This window comes from Callorhinchus milii, unplaced genomic scaffold (genome assembly GCF_018977255.1).
Source record: "Callorhinchus milii isolate IMCB2004 unplaced genomic scaffold, IMCB_Cmil_1.0 Scaffold18, whole genome shotgun sequence".
Classification (NCBI taxonomy): domain Eukaryota; kingdom Metazoa; phylum Chordata; class Chondrichthyes; order Chimaeriformes; family Callorhinchidae; genus Callorhinchus; species Callorhinchus milii.
In genome coordinates this window covers 3,677,142-3,703,431 of record NW_024704759.1, presented here as the reverse complement: position 1 = coordinate 3,703,431, position 26,290 = coordinate 3,677,142, and the positions used below count along the sequence as shown (strand labels likewise).

Here is a 26,290-nt window from a genome sequence, read left to right as displayed (position 1 = left end):
TATTATATTCAAACAGAGAATGGAGATTGTCCTGGTGTCCTGGCCAATGCTCTTTTAGATGAATTGGTCAATCATGTTATAGTAATAATAATGATAATTCACACGTTGTCTTTCTCCTTCATACGAGGTCTCAAAGCACTTTACAGGATAAACTGTAAAGTGGAAGGATTGTGTGTTTTGTGGGTGAATGTGGCAGCCAATTTGCATGCAACAGTGTCCCACAACAACAACTTCCATTTATACAGCGCCTCGGTGCTGGGCGACGTCTCCGAGTGCTTGACAACGGCAGAGCCCAAGGCCGAGCCAGGGGGAGGAGGAAGGTGACTGGAGGTGCGATCGAAGATGGGGAAGGAGGGGGCAAGATGAAGAGGTTGAGGGAGGGAGTTCCAAAGTTTTGGGGTGTAGTGGCTGAAGGCACGGACGCTGATGATGGAGCGGAGGATTCGGGGGAAGAGGAGGAGACCGGATCCAGTAGAGCCGAGGCAGGGGGTACTGCTATGAGGAGAGAGGAGGTTAGAGAGATAGGGGGTTGCCAAGGAATGAAGGGATTTAAACTCTAGAGTGAGGATCTTGAAGTCGATCCGCTCTGTGACAGGGAGCCTGTGGAGTTTGGCAACGACTGGGGTAATCGGGGTACGGAGTTTGGTGCGGGTGAGAATACGGGCGACGGAGTTTTGAATGAGCTGGATTTTGTGAATAGTGGAGGGGAGACCGGCGAGGATGGTGTTAGAATAGTCCAGCCGAGAGGTGACAAAGAATACAAGAGTTTCGGCAGCTTTTGGGGTGAGGTATTGTCGGAGACGGGCAATGTGACGGAGGTGGAAGAAAGCGGTGCTGGTCAGGGACCGGATGTGGAAGAGGAAGGATAACTGGGGATTGAACTTGACCCCTAAGTTGTGCATGGGTTCGGAGAGTTTTAAGGACAGGTCGGGTAGGTTGAAGAGGTCGGAACCGTGGGACAGAAGATGTTGGCGGGAGGCAGAGTATGGCTTCCGCCTTGTTGACGTTTAACTGCAGGAAATTTGCGCTCATCTAGTTCTTGATGTCCGACAGACAAGCTGACAGAACGTCAGGGGACTGATGAAGCCAATAAGTGAAGATGGCTGTCTGTGAGACTTTGTCGTCCATTAAAACACGGTCACTACACTTGACAGCAATTCCCTATGAAGCACTTTGAAACACAGTGATGTTGTAGGTGCTCTATCAAATCCAAAAATGAGGATTATTATAATAATATTGATTCCTTCAACAGAAAGCTACAGTGGAAATATATGTCCTTTTCAGGGAGTTTGAGATATTTTACTTTGTGCAGAAGAACCTGGCTAAAGCAGCATCAACAGCCACGAATAAAACACAAAAACTGTCTGGAAAACATGCTGCTATCACTTGAGTCTGAAATCTTTATTATATTTTCACGGATTATGTTTGCAGAGCAGGCATTTGAAACAGCAAGACGTGTCGGACACACAAGCAGAACAGCGTCTCAAGTACCTGCTACCAGAAGAGGACAAAAGCGAAGGTAACAGCACAAGCAAGCTAAACCCTTCCATTTAGAAGGATTGACTGTGAAATTTAATTACCCTCTCCTCATCTATTCTGTTTCTGACAGTTTTTTCGTAGCGTAGAACCGTAGTTTAGGGCTTTGAATAGATTGCGTACAGAGCTTGCAATTTCACCTGCGATCTGTGTTGTTGATCAACAAGAAGAAGGGAGTTTGCTCTCCCAGTGTCCTGGCCAACAATCCCCCAAATAAAATTGGTCACTCACTCCGTGGCTGATTGTGGGATTGGCTGCCGCGTTTCGCCCACAAAATACACAGTCACTCAACTTTACAGGAAATCCAGTGAAGCACTTTGAGACATCTGAATGAAATAATAAGGCACTATATCAAATGTGAGGATTATTATATTACAGTGGAGTTATGGGTTCCTTCTGTTTGAAACTGAAGTTGACCAAAATCTGAAACTGACTAGTATGGGGGAAAAATTAGCCAGTCCATTGACTGCCCTAAATAACATGTTTCCACTGTAACTGAAGCTGTGTGGCTTGGGTTCCCAAATACATCTTTTCCTCTTGTATTTCGTAGCCGACCCTGATAGACAGGAAACCTCGTCACCAGGGCAAGGCTACTCTTCGAAGGAAGAGCTGATCAATTTTGACGTCTCTTACTCTGAGCAAGCGACAGTGTGGCGGAAAAGGATACAAGATGATAAAGAGGCGAGAAAAAGGAAAGACGAGGGGAGTTTACCTGTAAGTAAATACTTTACGTTTGGCTCAGTGCCTTTCACGTCGAGGGGATATCTTGGAGCACTTCACAGGGCTTTCTGGAAAGTGTGTATTTTGCAAGCGCTCACAGCAGTCAATTTGTCAAATACTGTCATGAATAGCTTCATCGTTGGGAAATTTCCTTTTTTGAGTCTCCCTAGAAATCTAAGGGCGGGCGGGGGTGGGGTGGGGTGAAACACTGCGAGGCATTAATGGGGAGAAATGTCACCTGGGTCTAGATTTACTCTTATTTTCAGAACATTTCAGAGCGTCCAGAATATTTGGCAGATTATTAAATTCAGCCGTAATTGTGAAGCCCGTTGTTGTTTTAAGAACTGTGGAAAACTAGCTTCCAAAGGAACAAATTGAAACATTTCTCAAACAGTTCTTTAAATTTTATGATAAACCGGTTTCGCAAGCTAAGACTATGCAGAGCGCAGTGCTGTTGCGAGCCCACAGGCAAGGAACTGGTTAAGGACCCAGCGGCTTAGAGGGGCTAACAGAATACTGAAATCCGCATTTTCCCTTAATCACAGCAATATGTGATCCACAAGAATAAACTGGGAATGACTAGGATGGGGGATCTGTCGCCAGCGGACATGAAGAAAGTTCACACTCTGGCACTCATTGAGCTCACGGCTCTCTTTGATACCTTGGACATAGAGGTGAAGAGGCACAAAGTAGTGAAAGTGAAGGCAGGCGGTATGTATTCAATGTGGGTTCATTGGGGTTGGGGGGGGCTGGCATAGTGGAATTAAAGTAAAGCCATGAATTCATTGACCAGACCCGGAGCAAAAGCAGTTGTAAAAAGCTACATAGTCTGTGGTTGAAGATTACCCGAAGGCGGTAGATTGGCGATGGAGTCAACTGGTTTTGTTGGACACGAACAAAGGAAAGAGAAGCTCAACGGTCCAAATGGGCTATTCTCACTCGCTGCTCCAACCTCTTTCGTGGAGATTAAGTGCCCTGGGCCTAGTAGTGAAATTGGCCCAATAGCTGCTGGGAAACAAATGTGACATCGGCCTGAAAAAATAGTCACTGCAATTGACCGTAATGAAGTGATTACTGTGTACAAAATGTTTAAATGGGATCAAAAAAGTAAAACCCAGATCAGCACTTTAGGGTGTATTGTGACATTAGAACAAGAGGATGTAGGTTTAGAGTTTATGAAGAGCAACTTCAGGACAGACACCAGGAAGTTTTTCTTTATGCAGAGGGTAATTGATGACAGGAACAAATTGCTTGGAAGGGTGGTTGAGGGCAGGACACTGGGACTCATTTAAAAAGCAGCTGGATGCAATGATGGGTGGGATCGTGTTCTTGAAGGATGAGGATAGCTCGGCCAAAGGGCCTTCTTCATCCAAACTGATCTTGCGAAACTCTGAGAGTGGGAATATTGTCTGAAAACTTGAAGCCCTAAAGTGCCACTCAGCCACTTGTGATATTGGATGTTGGTGTCTCTGTGCAGATAACCGGCTGTTTGGGGTCCCTCTCACTCAACTGATTGAAAATGATCAGAAGATTGTTCCCAACATAAAGGTTCCGCTGTTTCTTCAAGAAGTAAGTCTCTTCAGTGGGGAAGATAAATGTAAACAATTAACAATTCTTGGGTGATAATGTTACGGAATGGATGGGAGGGGAGTGGTGGAATGACTTTCATACAAATACACAATCACTACACTCCCCCACTCCTTCCCCACTTTCAAAGCCCTCCTCAAGACTTACCTCTTTGACCATGCTTTTGGTCATCTCAAAATTGCCCGACACACCTTTTCATTATAACGCACAGCACAAGTGCAAATCCTTAACTGCTTAACGTCCTTTCGATGTGAAAGGCACTATATAAATGTATTTTGTTGTCGTCGTTATCTACTCCACCCCCTCACCTACCTTAGCTACCATTTCATGCAACTCAGGTGCCAGTCACTGTGTAAAATGCTTTGAGACATCCTCCCGGCAAGAATGGCGGTGCATAAATGCATTGTAATTGCCTTTGAAGCACTTTGAGATGCTGTGAAGTTGCAGTCGCTGTGTCGCATTGTCTTAATACTCACGTAAACTTTCTCTCTCCATAGTTGCTCTGCTGTCTGGAACAGAAGGGACTGGAAACTGAGGGGATTCTCCGCATATCCGGCTCAGTTGCTCGAATGAAGGTATTGGCGCAAAATAAAGTAAAGTCAAACCAAACTTGATTTTTTTTTAAAAAAAGTGATTTTTTGAAATATATCTTTACTAATAAAGCGACAATGTCTGCCTGCCTGCCTGTGCTTCAAGAAGGATCTCAATAACCAGTTGACGTAGAGACATGATTTATACCTCATTGGAAAGGTCTTCCCCTGGGAGTGACATGGGCATATTTGTTTTCGGGTATCTCCTATCGTTCATGAGTTGTGACCTAAAATGTATTTCAGTTTTGCGTTTTTTGCTGCAGTCACACCTGGTGGCTTCCGAGTCCAAGTGGCGCTGTGGCATCGTGCAGTTACATCTGGTGGCAGCACCGGCTGACCGTGGCACTGTGGCATCCTGTGTCACAGAGCACGCATGTAGCCAAGCGGCGGCGGGAACAAAATAAAGAGCACAGACGAAGCTAAGCCGCGGCAACAACAAAATTACGTTTTTAAAGCATCTTTCACATCAGGAGGACGTTCCAGTGATTATAAATTATACATTTATGTTTATCACTATAAAGATACTTTATCAAGACTCAAGATTGGGCCCAATCGAAAATCTAACTTTTCAAGAATAAGTAAAAATCATAGACAAAAGAGAGAAGGCCAATTAAATGAAACTGAAGAACAAAGAACAGAGCGGCTGCGCTTCAGTGCTGAAAGGGCTGCAACAAAATGAGCTGCCCACTCAAAGAACTGCATGGCCAAAATGAATCCTCCCACAGGAGTCCTCCTAGATACATATAGATAAAGATGAAATGTCTGTCTGTCTATCTATCTGTGTGCCAATCTACATTCTACATTAGATTCTTTGATTGTAAACCTAACTGCAACAGGTACAGCTAGTATATTTATATATATATATTTGCAGATTGCAATATTCAATGCTTTCCCTCAAATCGTCCCCTCAAATTATTTTTTCCCCCACAGAATTTGCAAAAGGAACTTGAAGAAAACTTTTACCAGAAAACATTTGACTGGGAGAAGGTCAACCAAAACGACGCAGCAGGTTTGCTGAAGATGTTTATCCGTGAAATGCCTCATCCTTTGTTGACGACGGAATATCTGTCTGCGTTCGCGGCAGTCAAAAGTAAGAACTTGTCCTTTTTTTTTGTTGGTTTTGTGGCTGCAAGATTTAGTTCAGTATTTTTAATTAAATAGCATTATTATCAAGGATTAGAGGTTCTTTTTTCTGTCTTAAGGAAAGCCTTGTTTGCTTCTTTGTATTTTTAGTTTGTTCAAAATGGCATTTTATTCAGATGCTGTCATATGTTCCTGCCGTTTGCAGATATTACTGATCACAAGCAGAGGTTGCATGCTCTAAATCTCCTTGTGCTGATCCTACCAGAACCAAATAGGTGTACGCTGAAGGTAGGCTTATCTGCCTTGTTGAATCCTTAACTATAGATGTACTATATGTATGGCTACATGTGTGAGTGCTCATCATAAGAACATAAGAATTTGAAAGAAGACCAAGGTCCATCCAGTTCACCTTCCATCTTGCTCCCTCTTACCTCTGCAACCTCCTAACCCCCTACCATCCTGCTTGCTCCCTCCGCTCAGCAGGCTCCAGCCTGCTTCACGTCCCCCGCCTCGCTCGCCCCACAATTGGGCTGGCTTTTTGCCACTCTGCCCGTATCCTCTGGAACTCCATCCCATAGTCCCTCCGCCTCGCCCACTCCTTTACCTCCTTCAAGACCTATCTCAAGACCCTCCTCTTCGACCGTGCTTTCGATCTCCTTGATTCAGCCCCCTGCCCTCCGCTCTCCCCGACCCCTCCGGCTCGGCTCCGGAACACTGCCTGTCCGGCACCTTGGGATGTCCTCCCGACGTGAAAGGTGCTATACAAATGTAATTTTGTTGTTGTTGTTCCATTGGTCATGCAATACAATCTTGGGATACAAACTATACACTGTATCCCAAGAATATTATTTTGTAAAAGAAATGTATCTAATTTGTTTGTGAAAGGATCGACACTTTTGCTTCCACTGTATCCCTAAAATCATTCTTTGAACTTCCATCTATTGGAACCATTCAGCGACCCCCAAAGAAATTCTTCACCTCCTCACCTACAAACTCAGAGCAAGATGTGTACAGACTTTTAGTAGAGTTTCTCATTCCCCAATCCCAATCGGACACAAACACAAGAGAGGTTCGATGAAGAAAGTGGGATCTTCGATCTTCCCCCATCTCCTGCCATTCCAATACTGTGCTTCCTGCAGTTGTGTTGTCTATACTCCAGCTTTTATGTCATGTCAAACATCTCAAGATTTCTGAAAGCACTTGAACACTGTAATGGGGATGATCCTGTTCTTTGTATGAATTAAGAATTGTCTGACATGTTAATGAATTGTTAAAGCATGTAAAGCTTGCGATTTTCCCTCCTCCAGTTTAAAATGCACTCTCCTCTTTGCTGCAGTGCCTGTTAGAGTTCCTGTGCAAAGTGATAGGAAAGGAAAAGAAAAACAGGATGAACCTCTGGAATGTTTCCACCATCATTGCGCCAAACCTTTTCATGCACAAAGGAATTCTGAACAAGATTCCCGATGGGAAAGAGAAGCAGCAAGCGGAGAAGGCTGCCGACATTGTACGGATGCTGACCCATTACCAGGATATCCTCTGGATTGTACGTTGACTGCCTATTACCTAACTGAGAACTGTTATAATGTGCTAAAATCCCAACTCGCGGGATACTATAACCAGCGATCGGTGGTAGGCTGCTTCCGTATTCATTTTGCATTCCCGCAGAAAGACTTCAATGATGGCCGGGGGGCCAAGGGAGAGGATGGTCGACTCCCAGGTCATTGTATTGTACAGAAGGCCAACGGTCTCGCGATACACAACCTAACCTACGTTAGGTTGGGCATTCGCCTGCTGCACATACAATGTGCCCGCGTTATAATGAAGTGGGGTATAACGGCTTCCACTGTTCAAGGTCCAAAATTCCGTTCAGTCCTGGCCTGTTTTCAGACCATTTAATTTTACAATCTTTAAGGGAAAATCCTTCAATTCGGCATGAATTTGGAAGCCGCTTTCTTTTTGACATCTGCCATGGGGAGGAAAATAGCTTCCAAATTAAGAATGAATTTAATAATTTTTCGCAGTTCTTATATTTTAAAACAAATAGTTTTTTTTCCCCTACAGATTAAAAGTAGGAGGAATTTCTGACCTTTAATGTTTAAATGTAGGAATGTGCATGTTAGGCTTTTGTTGCCGGACACCATATCACGGCTTATTAATTAGAATAAAATAATATTCCTTGCATTTGTGGAGTCCTGTAGCTCAGTGGTTAGAGCACTCGCTTTGCAAGTGAGAGACCTGAGTTCAATTCCAGGCAGAGGGCGAAACCTTGGGCAAGTTTCCTTACTCCACACAGAGCCTAATAATAATCCCTCCAAAACCAAAAACAATAATAAATTGGTCATTTTCAATCCACGACTGTTTGTGGGACATTGCTGTGCGCAATTGGCTGCCTCATTTCGCCCACAAATATACAGTCAATTCACTTTACAGTATACTCTGTGAAGCGCTTTGAGACGTCGAGAAGATGTGAAAAGCGCTGTATCAAATGCAAGGATTATTATATATTATATTCAAAATAGCCTTCCACGTTGGAGAGAGCCCAACTCAAAGTGCTTTGCAGGATTTCACTGTGAAATGTTAGTGGCTACGCGTTTCTTGGTTGGTGTCCTGGCCTAAATATTGCACACAAAATATACAGTCAATTCACTTTACCGGTATATTCTGTGAAGTGCTTTGAGGCATCTCGAAGGCGCTATTTCAAATGCAAGGATTATTATTGTTGCCCTAGATTCTCTTCTCATTGAATCATAGAATCTTACAGGGCAGAAGGAAGCCATTTGGCCCTTCGTGCCTGGGCCTGCTAACCAATTAGTCCCATTCCCCCAGCTGTTTCTCCCGCCTGAACCCCCCTACCATCGGTGGCCGGGTTTTGAGCCTCTCTGCCCCCACCCTTTGGAACTCCATCCCACAATCCCTTTGCCTTGCTGCCTCCTGTCTCCTTAAAGGTACAACTCAAGACGCTCCGCTTTGACCGTGCCTTCAGCCGCCCTCCTACCTCTCTGCCCTCCCTCATCCAAACCCTGCACCCCCACCCACACTCGGGTCCTGATCCCCGATTGTTCAGCGCCTTGGGATGTCCTCCTGAAAGGCGCTTTAGAAATGTAATTTTGTTGTTGTTTCCGCATAGCCTTGCAGAGTTGCTTTCTTTTCAAGTGCCTGTCCAACAGCTTCTCTTCTCTTCTGTTAGATCCCATTCTTCCTGGTGGCTCAGGTGAGGAAACTGAACGAGAACAGTAGCAAGCGCTATCAGTTTTATGACAAACGGCTGAAAAACCTTCTGCGCAAGATCCACACGGAAAAAGACAAGCAGGAGAAGCAAAACACAGTGAGTCGGTCGCCTAGTGCCTTTTTATTGCATAATAATCGATTTTTTTGCAGCCCATTCCCCTCTCGATCAGATAATTCTCTGTGTCCGTGCGGTTGAGGCTGTTGCTTGCTCAAACTGATTGATTGTTTTCCTGCAACCTCAAATTACCATTGACCCCAATCTCCTCACTGACGAGGGCTGACAAGTTTGCATCTATAATAATTCCCCTATAAATACATCAGGCACATGCTGTAGAGCTGATACAATCTCAGTGTGTTCCTTTTGGAAAATGATTTGGGGAAAAACAATTGCCCTCCTTTGTGAAATGACAGCTCCCCACAATAAATCAGGATGGTTTATTTTAATGAAATAAAAGATAAATCTTTACTTATCTTTAAGTAAATAAAGATTTATCTTTATTTCATTAAAATAAACTTATTGATTGTTTATTAAAACAATAAGGGAGGTGGGGTGGGAGAGGGAGGAGGGGAATAACCCCTTATCTCGCTACGATTTCTCTGCTGTTGCTGCTTTTCAGCCCAGCAAAGCTTTGTTGACCATTAGTGCTGGAAATAATATTATAAAGTATTTTACTATACTCTGGCTGTTTGGCTCAGTGTAATGTAGCAATGTACAGCTATGTATCACGGTGATTGTGATTGTCTTAGTCCTATTGTAGTGGGAACAAGGTATAGGGGTAGTCCCAGCTGCTCACCATTGTAACATACCAACAAAATACCAAATCATTTTACCGGCACATATAGCCTCAGCATAGCTAAGGCTCAGTGGGATATAGTGTGAGTCACCAGGAGCAGGGATTCTTCCCACTTAGCTCCTCTTAACCCTGCAAGCCAAAGCCCTAATGGTTAGGGTGTACAAATGTATGTTGTTGTTGTTATTCGGGTAGTCTTAGCTCGATAAGCAGCGGTAATTTTGCCAGAACAGTCAGTGTTCTGAATGTCAAGCTGTGTGGTTTTAGCTGGTGGAACTCCAGCAACATCCCAAGCCTTGGCTCTTGCCCTTAATACTCTCCGGAATTATGTAAGCAAAGGGTACTGTAGCTCAGTGATTGGAGCACTCGCCTCGTGAACAAGAGACCTGGGTTCGATTCCCGGCAGGGCAAAACGTTGGGCAAGTTTCCTTACTCCATACGCCTCTGTTTACCTAGCAGTAAGTAGAAACCCGGATTTTAGTCAACTGGTGGATTGCTTTTCCAGGGATAATGATTCCTTCAAAAAAATAATAATAATAAATTGGTCACTCAATCCACGACTGTTTGTGGGACACTGCTGTGCGCAATTGGCTGCTGCGTTTCATCCACAAAATATACACAGTCAGTTTACTTTACAGTACATTGTGTGAAGAGCTCTTGAATACGTGATAAGGCACTATATCAAAATGCAAGGATTATTATTTATATTATATCCCTCCAGGGAGAGAGAGTACACATTCCATTTCAAACGCCGGAAGAGTTCCATGTGTAGGTGACAAGCATACGTGGAACTTTTTTTGGCTTGGATAGTCTTAAGTACAGCGATGAGTTTCTGCATGTGTCCTTTGTTAACCATAACAATTAAAAGATTCTCTCGCCAACTTCTAGAAGATCATGGCTGATCCGTACCTCAAGTCCAATTACCCGCCCTTGCCCCATATCCATTAATACCCCAAATTGCTGGCATTCTCGATCATCAGATTTGATGGTTTCTTCCGGCAGAAAGAGATCTACTCATCAGATAGGTGCGTTGGGACTGTCACTGTATGGATAGATCTATTTGTGAATATTGTTGGACATAGCTTATGGAGAAAGCCATTCAGCCTGTCCAGCCTGTTCTGCTATTCTATAAGATCATGGCTAATCTGTACCTCAAGTCCAATTACCCGGCCTTACTCCGTATCCCTTAATATCCTGACCTAAGAAATATTTGCTTTCAAGTCGGGAGGACATTCAAAAACACTTCAGATGATATACTATGAAGTGCTTTGACTCTGTGTGTTCACACACGCGTGTGTGTGTGCTGTGGGCTATCGAACATAAATAATGTGTGTATTGTTTTTGTTTTACATTGCCAACAGTTTAACAAGATAAGAATTCAAGCTCCTCAATTGTTGAAAGATACGCTGGAAGTTTGCCTAGAGCGTGAGATGACCACTCGCAATCTCGTGCAGCACTTTCATAAACATCTGCACCAGGACAGCTGGGATCCGTCCAACAGTTGTAAATGGTGATTATTTCCAAATCGAGCTGACATTTCCGGTTCCTGTGCGGAGTTGGTGTTAATGGCGATGCTTCGGGGCATCACCAAACAAAGTGTATTTTAATTGGAAACCTGTGTGTGGGGTTAATTCCACCCGGGGCTGGATCTACTCTATTTATGCAGCGTTTTAGATTGTCCGGATTCTGGCAAACTGTTCAATTCAGTCTTCACTTCAAAGACAGTTCTTATGCAATGCACTACAATGAACATTGATATCACGGCTTTCACCTTGGGAAGACGTCTCAAAGCGCTTTACTATGCTGGCTGGGCATAGGGGTGGGGGTGGAGCACAAGACGGTGAGGAAGGGAAAGATGACCAAAAGTACGGTCAAACAGTTTTGAAAGAAACTTGCAGATTATTATATTAGAATCATAGCACAGGAGGCCATTCGGCCCATCGTGTCTGTACCGGCTCTTTGAAAAGAGCTAGCAAATCAATCCCTCTCCCCCACTCTCTCCCCATGGCCCTGCAAACTAGTCCTCCCCAAATAATTATCTAATAATAATAATAATCCTTGGATTTGATTAAGCGCGTTATCACGTTTTCGAGATGTCTCAAAGTGCTTCACAGAATATACTGTAAAGTGAATTGACTATATACTTTGTGGAAGAATAATTATTATTTATAATCGCTGCTCATGCCTATATGTTTTTTTTATTGTAGCAATGGATCCACGGATTCCTCAGAATTCTACTTGTATGAAGTTGGTGGTAATATTGGTGAGTGATGTGCTACTGCAGACAGTTTGGGAGGATGGGTTTGCAGGCTTATGGGGAGAGCGCGGGGCAGTGGGATTGATTTGGCTCTCTCTTTTCAAAGAGTTATGGGCCGAATGGCCTCCTTCTGCGCTTTATAATTCTATGATTCTATGGTGTTCTCAGTGGCCAATCTACTTGGTTTTAGTTGGTTTAAAGCCGGAACACACCCTCTGGGGCTCCCCAAGCCTTGGCTCTTGCCAACCTGTCCCTGATCCTTTCCAGAATTAAGTGAGCAGCACAGGTGGTACTGGAGAAAGAACCCACATCCCATTTCCAGGCTCAGGGCAATTTCCGTCTTAGATGATGTGCAAAAGTGGAGCTCTCAGGCTGGTTTGGAGGTTATTCAGGATGGTGATGGGTTTCCGCATGTGTCAGACACCCAGCGAACTAAACATAATTTACTTAGGGTGAACTGCCCTTTTTTACATTAGGGAGGTGGGTGGGGCGGGTCTCTAATCGATATTCTTGCAACAATACTAATTGGGATGGTCATGTCTATTCCACTAGGTGAACGTTGCCTTGATCCGGACACGCACATATTTGACCTTCTAAAGGTTAACCCACAAGCCGAATGGATTATGAAACAACATCAAAAGCCGAAAGAAAGCTAACTTGCGACCGTTTGTCATCGAGATCCAAAACAAAGAAAAGAGAGTTTGCTGATTGAACGCTGATTGTCGAGGACACTTCTATAAAGCTCACACCTTCACTGAAGTGACTGTGCAGCTATAGTGTCTGTGCAAGGCACATCTTAGAAGAAACTCAGCTGGAAAAGTACAGATCAGTTGTAAGAAAAGAGGCACTTTTACCGCTGTTTGAAAGTGAAGTAAAATCAGCTTTTTTGTTAGTCGGTTTGTTAACGTGAGAGATTTGAGAACTTGACATTTCTACAAAATATATATTTAACCTTGATTATTTTTATGCACGGGGGAGGGAGGGAGGGACGAGAGAAGACTCATTTAGTAAGCACTGCCAAATGCTGTCAGAAAAAGATCCTGTGATATGGGAAATAGAAGCTCGCCCTATTTCTCACTGTGAAAAATCTCTGGAATGTTTATGTGTTTTTTTTGTTTGGATACTATTTTTAAAACCCTCGGACAAAGTGATTAGCATAAAAAAANTGAAGGCAGAGAAAATGGATGGCCCAGACTTTTGTGCCAAAACCACATTTAATACATTGATGTACCACATCTGAAAAAAAAAGCTAGTAAGTATTAATCGGTATCTCCCAATCTATTTCTCATGAAAATTCAATTAGATTAGCTTGATCATTAGCCTGGACGACAAACTGGGATTATGCTTGGCACTTTACAGTTTTAGACATGCAGTCTGTGATTTATCCAGCGTTTTAAAAGAAATGCAGTTCTTTATATAAATGCAGTAACCAACAGGGCTCTTGACGATTGGGAAAAAAATTCCATCTGGATGTAATCTCCTTTGTCGTCGTTGATTTTTCTGCAAGGTTCTTTTGAGAACTGCGGAAAGCCGACTCAACAGTCAAGACGGAAATCAACAGGTTGCCAAATTCTGCACCCTCTGAAATGGCTGATGCCACAGGAATCAAACGAATCAAATCGAGATCTGGGTGGAATCCCACTCCCTATATCATTAGTTGAAACCTGCGTGTCGTGTATTGCGTTTTCCTTTTACACTCCTGCCCTTTTTTGTTAGATTTTTACTGTTCAATGTGAATACTTTTATACCTGGTATGTTTTTTTTTCTATGTATCGCGACCACTATAGCTCTAAGAATATTTTATATTTTAAGGTAGTTTTGTTTGAACAGCCGCCCCCTTCAACATGCCACCTTGTGAATCGGTGAATTATTTCCCAGAAGATTAAAGAATGTCATCTTTGCAAACGTATTTCTGCTGTCATTTTCATTGCAGGTCTTGAAGTCGTTGCCATTGGCAAACATCAGTGTAAACTGATGATCAATCCATTAGCACTGGGATCACTTGTGTTTCACACAACACCTCATCACAGTGAACCAGACCAAAGTGCATCCAGACTTTGTCACAGTGTCTCCATCTGGTGGTAGATGGTAAAATAGCGCGCATGCCTGACAAACTGAACAACAACAGCAACATTACACTTAGAGAGCGCCTTTCACTTTGGGAGAACAACATCACTATAATAATAATAATCCTTGCATTTGATATAGCGCTTTTCACGTCTTTTAGATATCTCAAAGTGCATCACAGAATATACTGTAAAGTGAATTGACTGTATACTGTTCCCACCCCTTTAAAAACAGCCGTCATCACTCCTATCCTTCAAAAACCCTCCCTGGACCCATTCCTGCTCTCAAACTACCGCCCCATCTCCAACCTCCCTTTCCTCTCCAAGGTCCTGGAACGAGTTGTTGCTTCCCAGCTTCGCTCCTTCCTCTCCCACCACTCCCTTCACGATTCCCTCCAATTGGGTTTCCATGCCGCCCACAGCACAGAAACAGCCCTGGTCAAAGTGATAAATGACACTCTGTCCAACTGTGTCCGGGGCTCCCTCTGCCTCCTCGTCCTCCTTGACCTCTCTGCTGCCTTCAATACCGTTGACCACTCTATTCTCATCCACCGCCTCTCCTCTCACCTCAACCTTCATGGTTCTGTCCTTGACTGGTTCAGATTGTACCACTCACACCGTCTCCACTTCATTTCCACAAACGATTTCTCCTCTAGCCCCCCCACAGCCTTGTGTGGCGTTCCTCAGGGCTCTGTCCTTGGTCGCCTCCTCTTCAATATCTATGTGCGCCCTCTTGGTGACATCATCCACAGACATGGGGTCAACCTCCACGTGTGTGCGGATGACACTCAACTCTATCTCTCTGCCTCCAGCCTTGACTCCAGGACCACTGCTGTCCTGACAAAATGTCTGTCAGGCACCAAGTCCTGGATGAGAGCTAACTTTCTTCAGTTGAACGTCAACAGTGCCTCATGAGGGGATTTGATAGGTTAGAAACGGAAAAACTGTTTCTTCTGGTGGGTGTGTCGGTGATTCGAGGTCACAGAATTAAAATAGTCTCTAAAAGAAGCAGAGGGGAGGTGAGAAGAAATTTTTTCACGCAGCGAGTTTTCGAATCTTGAACGCATTGAAAGGGCGGTCGAGGCCGATTCGATAACTACTTTTAAAAACGCGGTGGACGGGTATTTGAGGAGGACGGGTTTGCAGGGTCATGGGGAAAGGGCTGGGGAGTGGGATTGACATTACATTGCTCTTTTCAAAGAGCCGGCACAGACTCGATGGGCCGAATGGCCTCTTTTTGTGTTGTACGATTCTATGATTCACACCTCAGGTGCTGACAGCATCACCATCCAAGGATGCACAATCCACTTTCCTAAGCCAGTCTGGAACCTTGGCGTCTTGTTTGACCCTCACCTACCCTTTCCACCCCACATCCATGCCATGACCCACTCTGCCTTCCCCCACCTCCACAACATCGCCCGGCTCTGCCACTGTCTCACACCTCAGGCTGCCAAGGCCCTCATACACGCATTCATTACATCCAGGCTTGACTATGCACACTCCCTACTTGTCGCACCAGACACCGTGACCCTATCGGGCCCATCCTTGGCTGATTCCACTGACTTCCCATCACACAGAGGATACAGTTCAAGATCCTGCTTCTCACCTTCATGGCCTCGCTCTCCCTTACCTCTGCGATCTCCTAACCCCCAACCGTCTTCCCCACTCCCTCCGTTCAACGGGCTCCGGCCTGCTTCACGTGCCCCGCTGCTTCATGTGCCCCGCCACATGGTGGGTGGGTCTTCTGCAACTCTGCCCCCACCCTCTGGTACTCCGTCCCGCAATCCCTCCGCCTCGCCCCCTCCCTTGACTCCTTCAGGACTCATCTCGAGGCCCTACTCTTTGACTGGGTTTCGATCACCCTCCTTGTCCACTGCCCTCCAATCTCCCCATTCCCAGCTTCCCAGCTCGGGTCTGAAACACTGACACTCCTGCGCCTTGGGACATCCTCCTGACGTAAAAGGCGCTATACAAATGTAATTTTGTTGTTGTATATTTTTGGGCAAAACTTGACAATTGTGCACAACAGCGTCCCACAAACAGTCGTGGATTGAGTGACCAAATTATTATTGTTTTTATTGAAGGATTATTATCCCCAGAAAAGCAATCTGCCAATTGACTAACAACTGAGTTCCAATTTACTGTTAGGTAAACAGAGGCATGTGGAGTAAGGAAACTTGCCCAACATTTCACCCTGCTGGGAATCAAACCCAGGTCTCTTGCTTGCAAGGCTGGTGCTCTAACCACTGAGCAAAACAACTCCATTTGATAATCCCTACATTTGATGGAACACCTTTCACATCAGGAGGGCATCACAAAAAGTGTTTCACAAGAATACCTGTAATGTGCAGCGACGTGTATTTGTAGATGAACATAGCAGCTAATTTGTGCACAGTAACGTTCCCACAAACAGTCAGCCGTGAAGTGAATGATCAATTTTATCTGGGAGATTCTTGGCCAAACTATCCACACGGGATAGTTTGAATCCACCTAAATAGGCACAGGTGGAACCACAGAACCATTGAACCCTGCTTATAATGTGCTTGTTGAAGACATGGCTGAAAATGTGACTGGGTTGTGGACCGTGACATTTTCTTACCTTTAAAAACCTAGGAGCCCCACATTGTGCAATCCAAATAAATCTGTCAGCGCGTTTCAAAACACTCCAGTCAGCGAAGGTGCTTTTGATGACAATAGAGTACTTGCCTACAAACGTGATAGAATTGGAGGGTTCCACGGTAAGGAGGATGGCAAGGTCAGAGAAGGGGCGCAGTGGTATGTACCAATTCAATCTGCTGTATAGCCAATTGTGCAACTGATTTGATTCATTGATTGATAAACATATTCACCTGATTGTTACACCTGCAGTGCATTTGATGTTCAATTGTTATTGTTAACGGCTTTAGTGAGGGATAGTCTCAGAGAGCATTTTGCCCAGTCACTGGCAACGAGAAAAGTGGTGATCCCTATTTTAAGGATTTTGTGTTTGCTTTTGAAATGGTATTAAACAAAATACACAAAGTTATACCATGGGAACAGCAACGGAATTATATTAACCACAGCATACAAGAAAAGAATGAGAGAGACTGGGTACAAATCCCACGCTTTTTCTCAATCCAATCGTATTTATCATGGGGAGAGCAGGAAAAAATGGAGCCCAAACCTATCCTGATAGCACACGTCTTTAAACCTTAGCTATGTTTTCATTGAGGATGGAGAGCTTCTTCAATGAAGATGAATATTCAAACAGGTTCTGGTCAGTGCTTTGGATTTTTATTCAACCTTAGTCCACAGTCACAATGGTTTAGTCTCATTCTTTCAGAGCGTCCACCCTCACAGTACAGCATTGATGTTTTATTTAATCCTGTCCTCAACCACTTTTCCAGGCAACCTGTTATATTTGTTAATTGTCTTCTGTGTAAATAAATACTTTCTGGTGTCTGTCCTGAACTTGCAACCCTAATCCTGTGAACAATTGTTCTACTTTTTCAGTGCTTCTGAAAGTATTGTTCTGGGTTTCATTTCACAATCCCGTTTAAAATCTTTTAAATACATCTGTGAGTCACCTCTGAAAGTTTGCTTTTTGATACTGAAGACCCCTGCTTGTTTAATTGCTCCTCTAACCCAGGGAATCCTGATTGCTCTCCTCTACACAGTCGAATCTGCCTGGATGTTTGGTTCTCTGCAAATAGATAAAAGTTACAGATTGTTGGCTACTCATGCAGATTCCAGGTAGGATAATAGAAGACTTAGAAAGATTCAGATTCATGCTTTTGATGATGACAGAGAGAGAGAAAATTTCAAACTATCAGTGGGACTGTGAGACTGAATGACAATATTGCCTTATTCTCTACATCAGTATTGGTGTCTTACCTTTCCAAACAGGATTTTACTTTGAATATAACTTTGGTTTAACCTTATATACAATAGACTGCCTGAGCTTGACATAAACTGCAATGTGACTAAGTGTAATAAAGCAATGACCCAGGCTTTGATGCGTAACAGTGTTCAGTGCGTAAATTCAAGTTTAATTTGATTCAGATTATAATGTTCAGCACAAAACAGAGTTTTACTTATAAACAAAAGTATTAGCCCAGTGATCTTGAAACCATGCTATAATAATGCATGGCACACCAAGGGTTAAATGACAAAGTCCGTAAAGTACTGATTATTGGATTATTGCTGGGGGAAGTGTTTCGGAAAGAAAGCAATGTTTGTTTGATGCCTTCGGCCACCCTCCTAACCTCCCTGACCGCCAGCCTCCTTGATCCAAACTCCTCTGCTCAGGTCCAAATCCCTAACTGTCCAGCGACTTGGGACATCCTCCAGACGTGAAAGGCGCTATACAAATGTACTATTGTATTGTATTTTAGGCTTAGATGCAAAGTCGCAGAGTGAAACCTGGTGCCTGGCACTTGCCAGGGTTGATTGAGGTTCCCCTTGGGTATGACCTGGTTTTCTTGAAATGGGAAATTACTGGCAATTTCACAGTCTCATCGGAGACCAGCAGCTCGGCTGCGTTAAATGAGCAGAGGCTGCGTAATTTACTCTTTGTACCAGGCGAACCAGGCCTGAAGGTGACCTGAAGGTCCCGCAGGAAACCCTTAGAGGCGAAAGGTAAAATGCCCTTCGCTGGAGGAATCTGCAATTGTTTACCATATTCCAGTCACCGAGCACTTTCTTTCAGCATGTTTTCTTTGCTATTTTGCTTAGTTTTAGCAATTGGTTCCATTACCAGGTTTTTTTTGCATTGAAAGCTAATGCTCTTGATATAGCGTCCTCAGTTGCTCAGTTGGCTGAGCACTGGAATTAGCGCCTGAAGGTTTCTGGGGTTTGAATCCCAGAGGATCCATTCAGTCCTTTATTCTTTTGAGGCCATAAGATAAATACCTTGTCTAAAAATATCTCACTTTGGGGGAAGGGAGGGAGGGGGAGGTGAGTGGGGAAGTCTCGTTAGAACTCAGTCTAAGTTACTGCAATACCAAAGCTTTGAGATGTTTCGAAGACGTGATAAGGCACTTAATCAAATGCAAATATTATTATTGGGGCCCAGAACATCCAGTGCCAGATGTAAAGGTGTGGAGATTATGCTGTAATAGCTATTAAAATCATGACAGCGATGATGATGATTGATGAACATGAACCTAATAAAATAATTAACATAACAATTAATAATGAATATTAATAGCTAATAATATTCCTTGGGCTTGGTGGAGCTCCTTTTGATATCGGTCAGATGTCTCAAAGCACTTATTTGACACTACATTACTGTACCGTGTTGTGACGGTGTGTCTTAGTGGGCGAATGTGGCAGCCAATTTTGCACACAGCAGTGTTCCGAAACACTGATCGTCCAGCGCCTTAGGACGTCCTCCCGATGTGAAAGGCGATATAGAAATGTAATTTTGTTGTTGTTGTTCCCACAAGCAGCCATGAAGTGAATGAACAATTATATTCGGGGGAGATTGTTGGTCAGGGCAAACTATCTTCTCTATTTTCTGGATAATTGCAGCTCTGCTCTCCCATTTTGCTTTTCGTTTTTCTTTTTGCACAGAAAACGTTGTTGTTAATTCAGTTATTCATTGAAGGTCACAGTGTCGCTCACAGCGACGGAGATAAGAGGAATGCAAGCTGTGTGCAACCCATGTTAATAAAACCTCAAAGGACTATACCTCCTTGATGGTGTGTCGAGGGATAAGTATCCGTTTATGGATATAACTGTGCGAGCAAGCCATATTTTGTGATTATTTAATCGATCGAACATATGCACATGACCCGACCCCTCCCCACCCCCCCCACCCCCTGGCTCTCTCCCGCAAAACAACTTAAAAATTTAAGGTGGCACAGAATTGTGGAAAATTCTTAAATTCAATAAGAACAACAACCACGACTTAGATTTACACAGCGCGCCTCACGTGGGCCAGCATCTCGAAGCACTGAATGACACTTGATTTTGATGCTGGGGTGAAAGGTGAGGTGGCCATAGGCACTGTCGAAGAGGAAGGTCTTCAGGCCCGATTTGAAGATGAGCAAAGAGGGGGTGAGATGGAGGGATTGGGCCAGCGAGTTCCAAAGGGTTGAGGCAGAGTGGCCGAAGGCACGGCTGCTAATATGGTGGAGACAACAACAACAAAATTACATTTGTACAGAGCCTTTCATGTCGGGAGGACGTCCCAAGGCGTTAGACAATCAATGGTTCAGAGGCATGGGGTCGGGGGAAATTAGTTGGCTAAGTGGGGGGGAAATGTGAGGGGAGAGACGTGGGGTGTTTACGCACCTTACGAAAATAATATGAACCAGCTTCCAACTTAAGAATTCTATGCAAGTGACTAATTTCCATTCCCTGATTTACTGTGCGGGATATAGGTAAGGAATTGCATTGTGTGTGTTTTTTGTGTGGCGATAGGGAATCAACCTAATGAGATCTTTTTGGGGGGTGGGGGGAGCACCTTGAAATAAAAATAAATAATAATCTTTGTGTTTTGGTGAAAAAAATAGTTGGTTATCTCACCTATAATGAGTCCGGTCAGGTGTTTTATGAGTTGATTCTTCTCCCTTCCCATTTTCTCTCCCGCTAAGCCATCTCATTTCCTCTGATCCCTTGTCTCCGAACCACTGATTGTCCATCGGGGGTGGGGGGGGAGAGAACAGCCCCCTCCAAAAAAAACATACCATTACTAATGATAATAATGCTTGCATTTGATACAACGCCTTATCATGTCATTGAGACATCTCAATGTACTTCACAGAATATAGTGTAAAGTTTATTGACCATGTATTTTTGTGGACGAAACATATTGATATATTAAGCATCGTCGTACTGTTCAAAATTGAGGAAACAAGCTGATCTATTGCGATTTATATTCCTACGAGGTTTCCATAATTTTTGTTCCCCTCCCCACTGCCCAAGCCCCCCACTGCTGCGTGTTTGACAGACTCTGAGTCATCCTGTCACTTGCTGTGTGACTGTCAAGTTGCATTGCAATATTCTGGGAATAGACCCGAGGTGCTATAGTTGTGGGGGACATTCAGTGCCGTGGTATTAATGCTATGGCTGTCACACATGCTGTAACCCTGGCTTAGCCTGTCAAAGGAAGAGCCTGCAGTGGCTGAAAGCTTCATTAACTCAGCTTTGTTCTGATTCAGTGCAGTCGGGTGGGCAAATGATGCCTTAAGTGTTATCAGCAGTGTGCAGGTCCCCGAGTTACCTAGCAACGCAGATTAATCCACATCACAGGCCTGCGAGAGAGAAAAAGAATCATCCTTTTCAATGTTATAGCTAGTGCAAATCTGCAGACTCTTCTCCCCCCCCCCCACAACCCCCGCCACCCCTCCTTATAATTGATCTTCCTTATTGGATCGCTTGGATATTTTTAGGGGACGTTTTGCATTCTGGAGAAAGTCGCTTGGAATCCCACCGTGTTTAATTCCACGTAGAGAGGACATGTAACCCATTGCTCATGAATGTGGGTTGTTTGTTGGTGTTTTGTTCCCTTCATGGAGAAGTATGAACCAGCTTAAGATGGGAGTTCTGTGACTCATCCTTCTGGAGGAGAGGATTTGATGCTCAGAACTGTGTAGCACTCGAGAAATAAGAATCCGAGGAAAATCGAGACATTCATGAGGGGGAAGGGAACCGAGGAGTGTGGGAGAGAGATTAGGTTGGGTGGACTATCAAACCAAATAACAACAATTATAATTAATATTACTAAAAACAATTGCATTTGATGTGGCACCTATCACATTGGCAGGACATCTCAACCTGCATTACAGGATTTACTGTAAAGTGTCGTGACTGTGTATTTTGTAGGCGAATACAGCAGTCAATTTGCATGCAGCAAGGTCCACAGACTCGTTACTGGTTGGATGGAGTGATGTGTTTTGTGCTGTCCAGTCTGTGCAATTCCATGCAAACAGAAAGGGACCTTCCAATGGATTATTATGATATATTTATTTAAAGGACGGAGCTTGGAGCAAACATCATCTCCCCCCGCCCCCCCCTCCACATCTCCGTGAAGCCCTCTGAGACGTTAATGAACATGAAGGACGCTATATAATTGCAGGTTGTCGTCGTTGTTGGTTGTTAATTGAATGCTAAAATCAAACACTTTTATGAAACGGTGCTTTCAAGTTGCCTCTCGTTCACGTCTGACAGAGTTTGAGATTTTTTTTAACAAAAAATCTAATCTGAAGGTGCAGCGAGCAACTTACTTCAAGGGTATTGGGAAGAACGTTGAACAATCAACGTGAAATTACCAGTGCATATCATGGCTCGCCCATTCTTCTCTTAAAGGGCCTAGTTACCATTCTCCTCCACAATGTATTAAATCATTGAATAGAAAGAGTGGGAAGCTGCGTTATTGTGATTACAATTTCTATTAAAAAGAATTGTTTCATTTGGTCATTTCAGTGCTCCATGTCTGTTTTTAGTAGTAAATTCGATGTGCATAAAGTACTTCCGTCGGATTAGCTATTCAAATAGGGAAGGCCTCGGATTTACGAGCTAATTACCGCAGAGCGAGAAGCACGAGATGCGGTCTATTACAGAACAATGTCTTTCTGAAGGGTACCTGGAGCAGGCAGCTGCACATTCGTATACATTGAGATCCTCGACCACGGCAATCAATGTTTGTTAGGAAACTCATACGACAAAGGTGCCTGAGTGTGTGATGAGTCTTGCGGATTAATTTTATACTGGGATCAGAACATATGAGTTGCTAAATCAGTATTAGGATCTTCACCCAGCTGCCCACGCTCACCACTCTGCCCGAGTGCCTAGTCAAATTGGATATTACTGTAGAGATGGAGTCATTACAGAATGTATATTCCTTAGATGCCAGAGAGGCCTGGCTGCATTCTCTCATCCATAAATATTTCCTAACTTGTCTTCTGAGTAAGTGGCATATTTTTTTCTTGCCTCTTGAATCTCAAACAAGCTCTGAATCGAAGTAATGCAAAATGGAAAGACTCTGGGTAGATGCAGATCAAAGTGAGGTGGATACACTTAGGAGCGCAGGTTGCCTGCAGGATTGATTCTGTCATCCATCCATATCCTGCAGTGTCCCATCCATAACTGGTCCTTCAATGCAACTAGTGGAAATCTTGATAAATTACATTGATCTTATAGCACAGAAAGTGGCTATTTGGCCCAACTTGTGAACGCTGATATCTATGCTCCAAAGGAGTCTCCACCCCTTGAAACCCCGTCTCCCAATCCTCTCCCTCATTCCTCTATTCCCTTCTCCCTCATACATACATTTATACAAAATATACAATCAATTCACTTTTGTATATTCTGTGAAGCGCTTTGAGACGTCTTGAAGACGCGATAAGGCACTATACCAAATGCAAGGATTATTATTAGTACATTTAACTCTGCACCTTGTCCTTCCCCATCGGTGACACTCGTATAAAGTTGGCTGCACAATACTCGTGGCTATGATTCCACAAGGGTTTGCGGAGCCAAGACATTGGATCTCCGCTTTGCTCTCTACGGCTTTTTCTGTGTAAACCCTTTTTCTTATTTCAAAATGTTTCCTTCTTCCTTCTCCATTTGTCCAATGCCTTGGGATGTCCTCTTGACGTGAAAGACGCTATACAAATTTAATTTGTTGTTCTTGTTGTTGTTAACCTCCTTCAGGCTCCATTCTGAGGCTGGTTTGGGTGAGTTCCTAAACTCTTCTGCGTCTCCTCCAAGAGAACATGCCTCTCTCTATGAACGGACCAGAAACTTGGCTGTCAATGAGCAATCTCATTGCACCAATCTCATTGCCATAATACTAGCCTCAGACTTGCTATTGAAAGGAGAATATTTTCACTGAAATATGGCTTTTCTGTATTGCACTTGACTGCCCAATGGAATTTTAAATCCCTTAATGTCAATTTCTAAATAATTGGAAGTGCTTGTGGTTTATTTTTCACTGAAGCTTTTTATAAGCACAATGCAAACAACAGAGTATAAATTTATACAGCACCTTTCATGTCGGGCAGACGTCCCAAAGCATCACTCGAAATGGCATTTATATTTTCCCTCTTGTGTATTCTGACCTCCAGTTTGTCCTGCCTTACTGCTGTTAAGTCAAGGTTTAACCAACGATTTAGCGCAGCTGTCTTATGTATCTCATATTGATTCATACAACACTTCTCGTGCTGTGCAGGTGTCTCGGTCAGTTTCTGATCTTCTCTTCCTTCACTGCTGGAACTCTGCTGCTGCCAGGTGTGTAATCTGTCAACCCAGCAAATCTTGTAACTATAATGAGAATAATCCTCGCAATTGATATTACGCTGTAACTTCAAAGGGCTTCTTAGTAATTACTGTTAAGTGCAGCGACTGTGTGCTTTAGGTGAATGTGGCAGCCATTTAGCACAGAACAGGGAAACAGTGTCCCACAAACAGTCATGAAGTGTATGACCAACTTATCTGGAGATTGTTGCCATCGGGAGAAACTACCTTCTCTTTTTCAAATAGTGCCACGTCCACCTGAACAGGCAGATGTGACCTCCGACAAATCAGTAAACCCCCAGCACCGCACTGGAGTGTCAGCCTAGAATACGAGCTCAAAGTCAAAACCTGGGACCTCATGGACATTGAGAATGGCAGAGAAGTGATTGTTAACTGTGCTTCACGCCCAGGTACCTCAGAATGAGTGTCCTGTCCGAATAACCCGAATTACTGTTGAAAGCACTGCAGTAAATGTGTAGGAAACCATTGCAGATATCACGTTTACTGCAGTCTTGCTTTCAACAGTAATTCAGATTCCATTCCTGTACAGGCCGAAAGCTTAAGCAAAATTCCTTATTGCACACGTCTGTTTACCTCGGAGTAAGTAGGAACCAGGTTGCTAGTCGAATGGGGGATTGCTTTTGTAATAATCCCCCTCCCATACAAAAACATGTGATCACTCAATCCACAACTGTTTGTAGGACAATTGGCTGCCGCATTTCAGTCAATCCTCTTTACAGTGTATTCTGTGAAGCGCTTTGAGACGTGTCACTGACGTGGTTAGGCTCTATATCAAAAGGCAAGGATTATTCTTATTATTCCGCATTGTGAAAAGTTCAACTACGGAAATGGTGACGTTACATTTGAAACCCACTGGGAGGCGCTCGGTTTCAATCGTCTTTGTTATCAGTGTCCTAATTTGTGTCTGATTGCCTTTTGCCATTTATTGCAATCAGTAATCGTCCTGTTTCCACAGCAACCCTGTAATATGTGACTTGTCGCCGGCACTTTACCATTATTGGGTCTGACTATCGTGGCAGTAATTTTTTCCCTCCCAAATGGATTCAGCACATAAATATAAGCCTGCGGTTTCCACAGTAACCATTATGTATTAATTTTAGCAAAAATATGTGCATCGCCTGCTAGAATGTTCCATTGATTTGACCAGGACTTTGACCTGCAATCGCTGAGCTTGCAAAAATCACAACTTTTCGTTTCTAGGCTAAGTTTTTCAATCACTCAAATATTGAACGGCTGAAAATATGTTGCATTATTTTGCGGCTCTAGAATGTAATATGTATATGGAATATGTATTTAATTTGGTTGATTTTGTAATAAGGTAGTACTTTTTAAACAAGTTCATAATTCATATTATTGCTGAGATCCAAATGAGTATTTTTGTCCTAACAATTAAAATCAACTGGATGCAAATTATTCATTTTACGACCAAAGACATTGGCAAAGGTATATCAAGGTTGGATCTATAATAATAATAATACTTGTATTTGATATAGCACTTTATCATGCCTTCAAGACGTCTCAAAGCGCTTCATAGAATTCAAATACTGTAAAGTGGAACGACTGTGTATTTTCTGGGCAAATCGCAGCAGCCAACTGCACACAGCAGTGTCCCCCACACCGTTGTGGATTGAGTGTCCAAATTATTATTATTTATTTTAATTTTTTTTGGATCTGGTTGTCTTTCTCTTTCCCTTTCCCACACCCCCCACCCACCAAACACACCACATCAGCAGTTTGCTGCAGTAAGAGAGTGGCTGTTTATTGAAGTGTGCACCACTACTGCTTACAAGCCCTGAGGGCAATGTATGGATCGTGAATGGAGTCAGACACTGGAACAGGGCAATCTGCAACTCTACCTGAAGGAGTCACATCCATTCAGGTCTGGACACTGGAGACGTCTATCCACGTAACGTCGCTAAAATGCGACACTTTATGATCCTGGAGCTTTGCTCTGGAAGCTTAAGGAATACTTTATGGTGATGAATATTTGTTTTGTTAAAACACTCATTGTTTAAAAAAAGGTACGATGGGTGGAAAGAGGAATTCCTTGCATTTGATATAGCGCCTGAGCACCTCGCCGATTCGTCTCCTAATGATTCATAGGATATACTGTAAAGTGAATTGACTGTGTATTGTGTGGGTGAAACATAGCAGCCAGTTGCACACAGCAATGTTCCACAAATGACCAAG

General features: G+C 43.5%; 1 protein-coding gene across 3 annotated transcripts in view; it reads left to right on the top strand.

Moving 5' to 3' along the window:
• LOC103172046 (rho GTPase-activating protein 40) overlaps positions 1-13,694 on the top strand; it is a 44,788-nt gene extending 31,094 nt beyond the window's left edge. For all 3 annotated transcript variants that reach the window (XM_007884866.2, XM_007884859.2, XM_007884853.2), the window contains exons 4-15: positions 1,432-1,519; positions 2,087-2,250; positions 2,802-2,967; positions 3,734-3,825; positions 4,341-4,418; positions 5,364-5,523; positions 5,722-5,804; positions 6,853-7,059; positions 8,704-8,841; positions 10,897-11,045; positions 11,743-11,798; positions 12,345-13,694. In XM_007884866.2, the coding sequence (XP_007883057.2) occupies positions 1,432-1,519; positions 2,087-2,250; positions 2,802-2,967; positions 3,734-3,825; positions 4,341-4,418; positions 5,364-5,523; positions 5,722-5,804; positions 6,853-7,059; positions 8,704-8,841; positions 10,897-11,045; positions 11,743-11,798; positions 12,345-12,448 (1,485 nt within the window). In that variant the 3' untranslated portion in view covers positions 12,449-13,694. The remainder of the gene's footprint in view (positions 1-1,431; positions 1,520-2,086; positions 2,251-2,801; positions 2,968-3,733; positions 3,826-4,340; positions 4,419-5,363; positions 5,524-5,721; positions 5,805-6,852; positions 7,060-8,703; positions 8,842-10,896; positions 11,046-11,742; positions 11,799-12,344) is intronic.
• Positions 13,695-26,290: the final 12,596 nt, after the last annotated feature.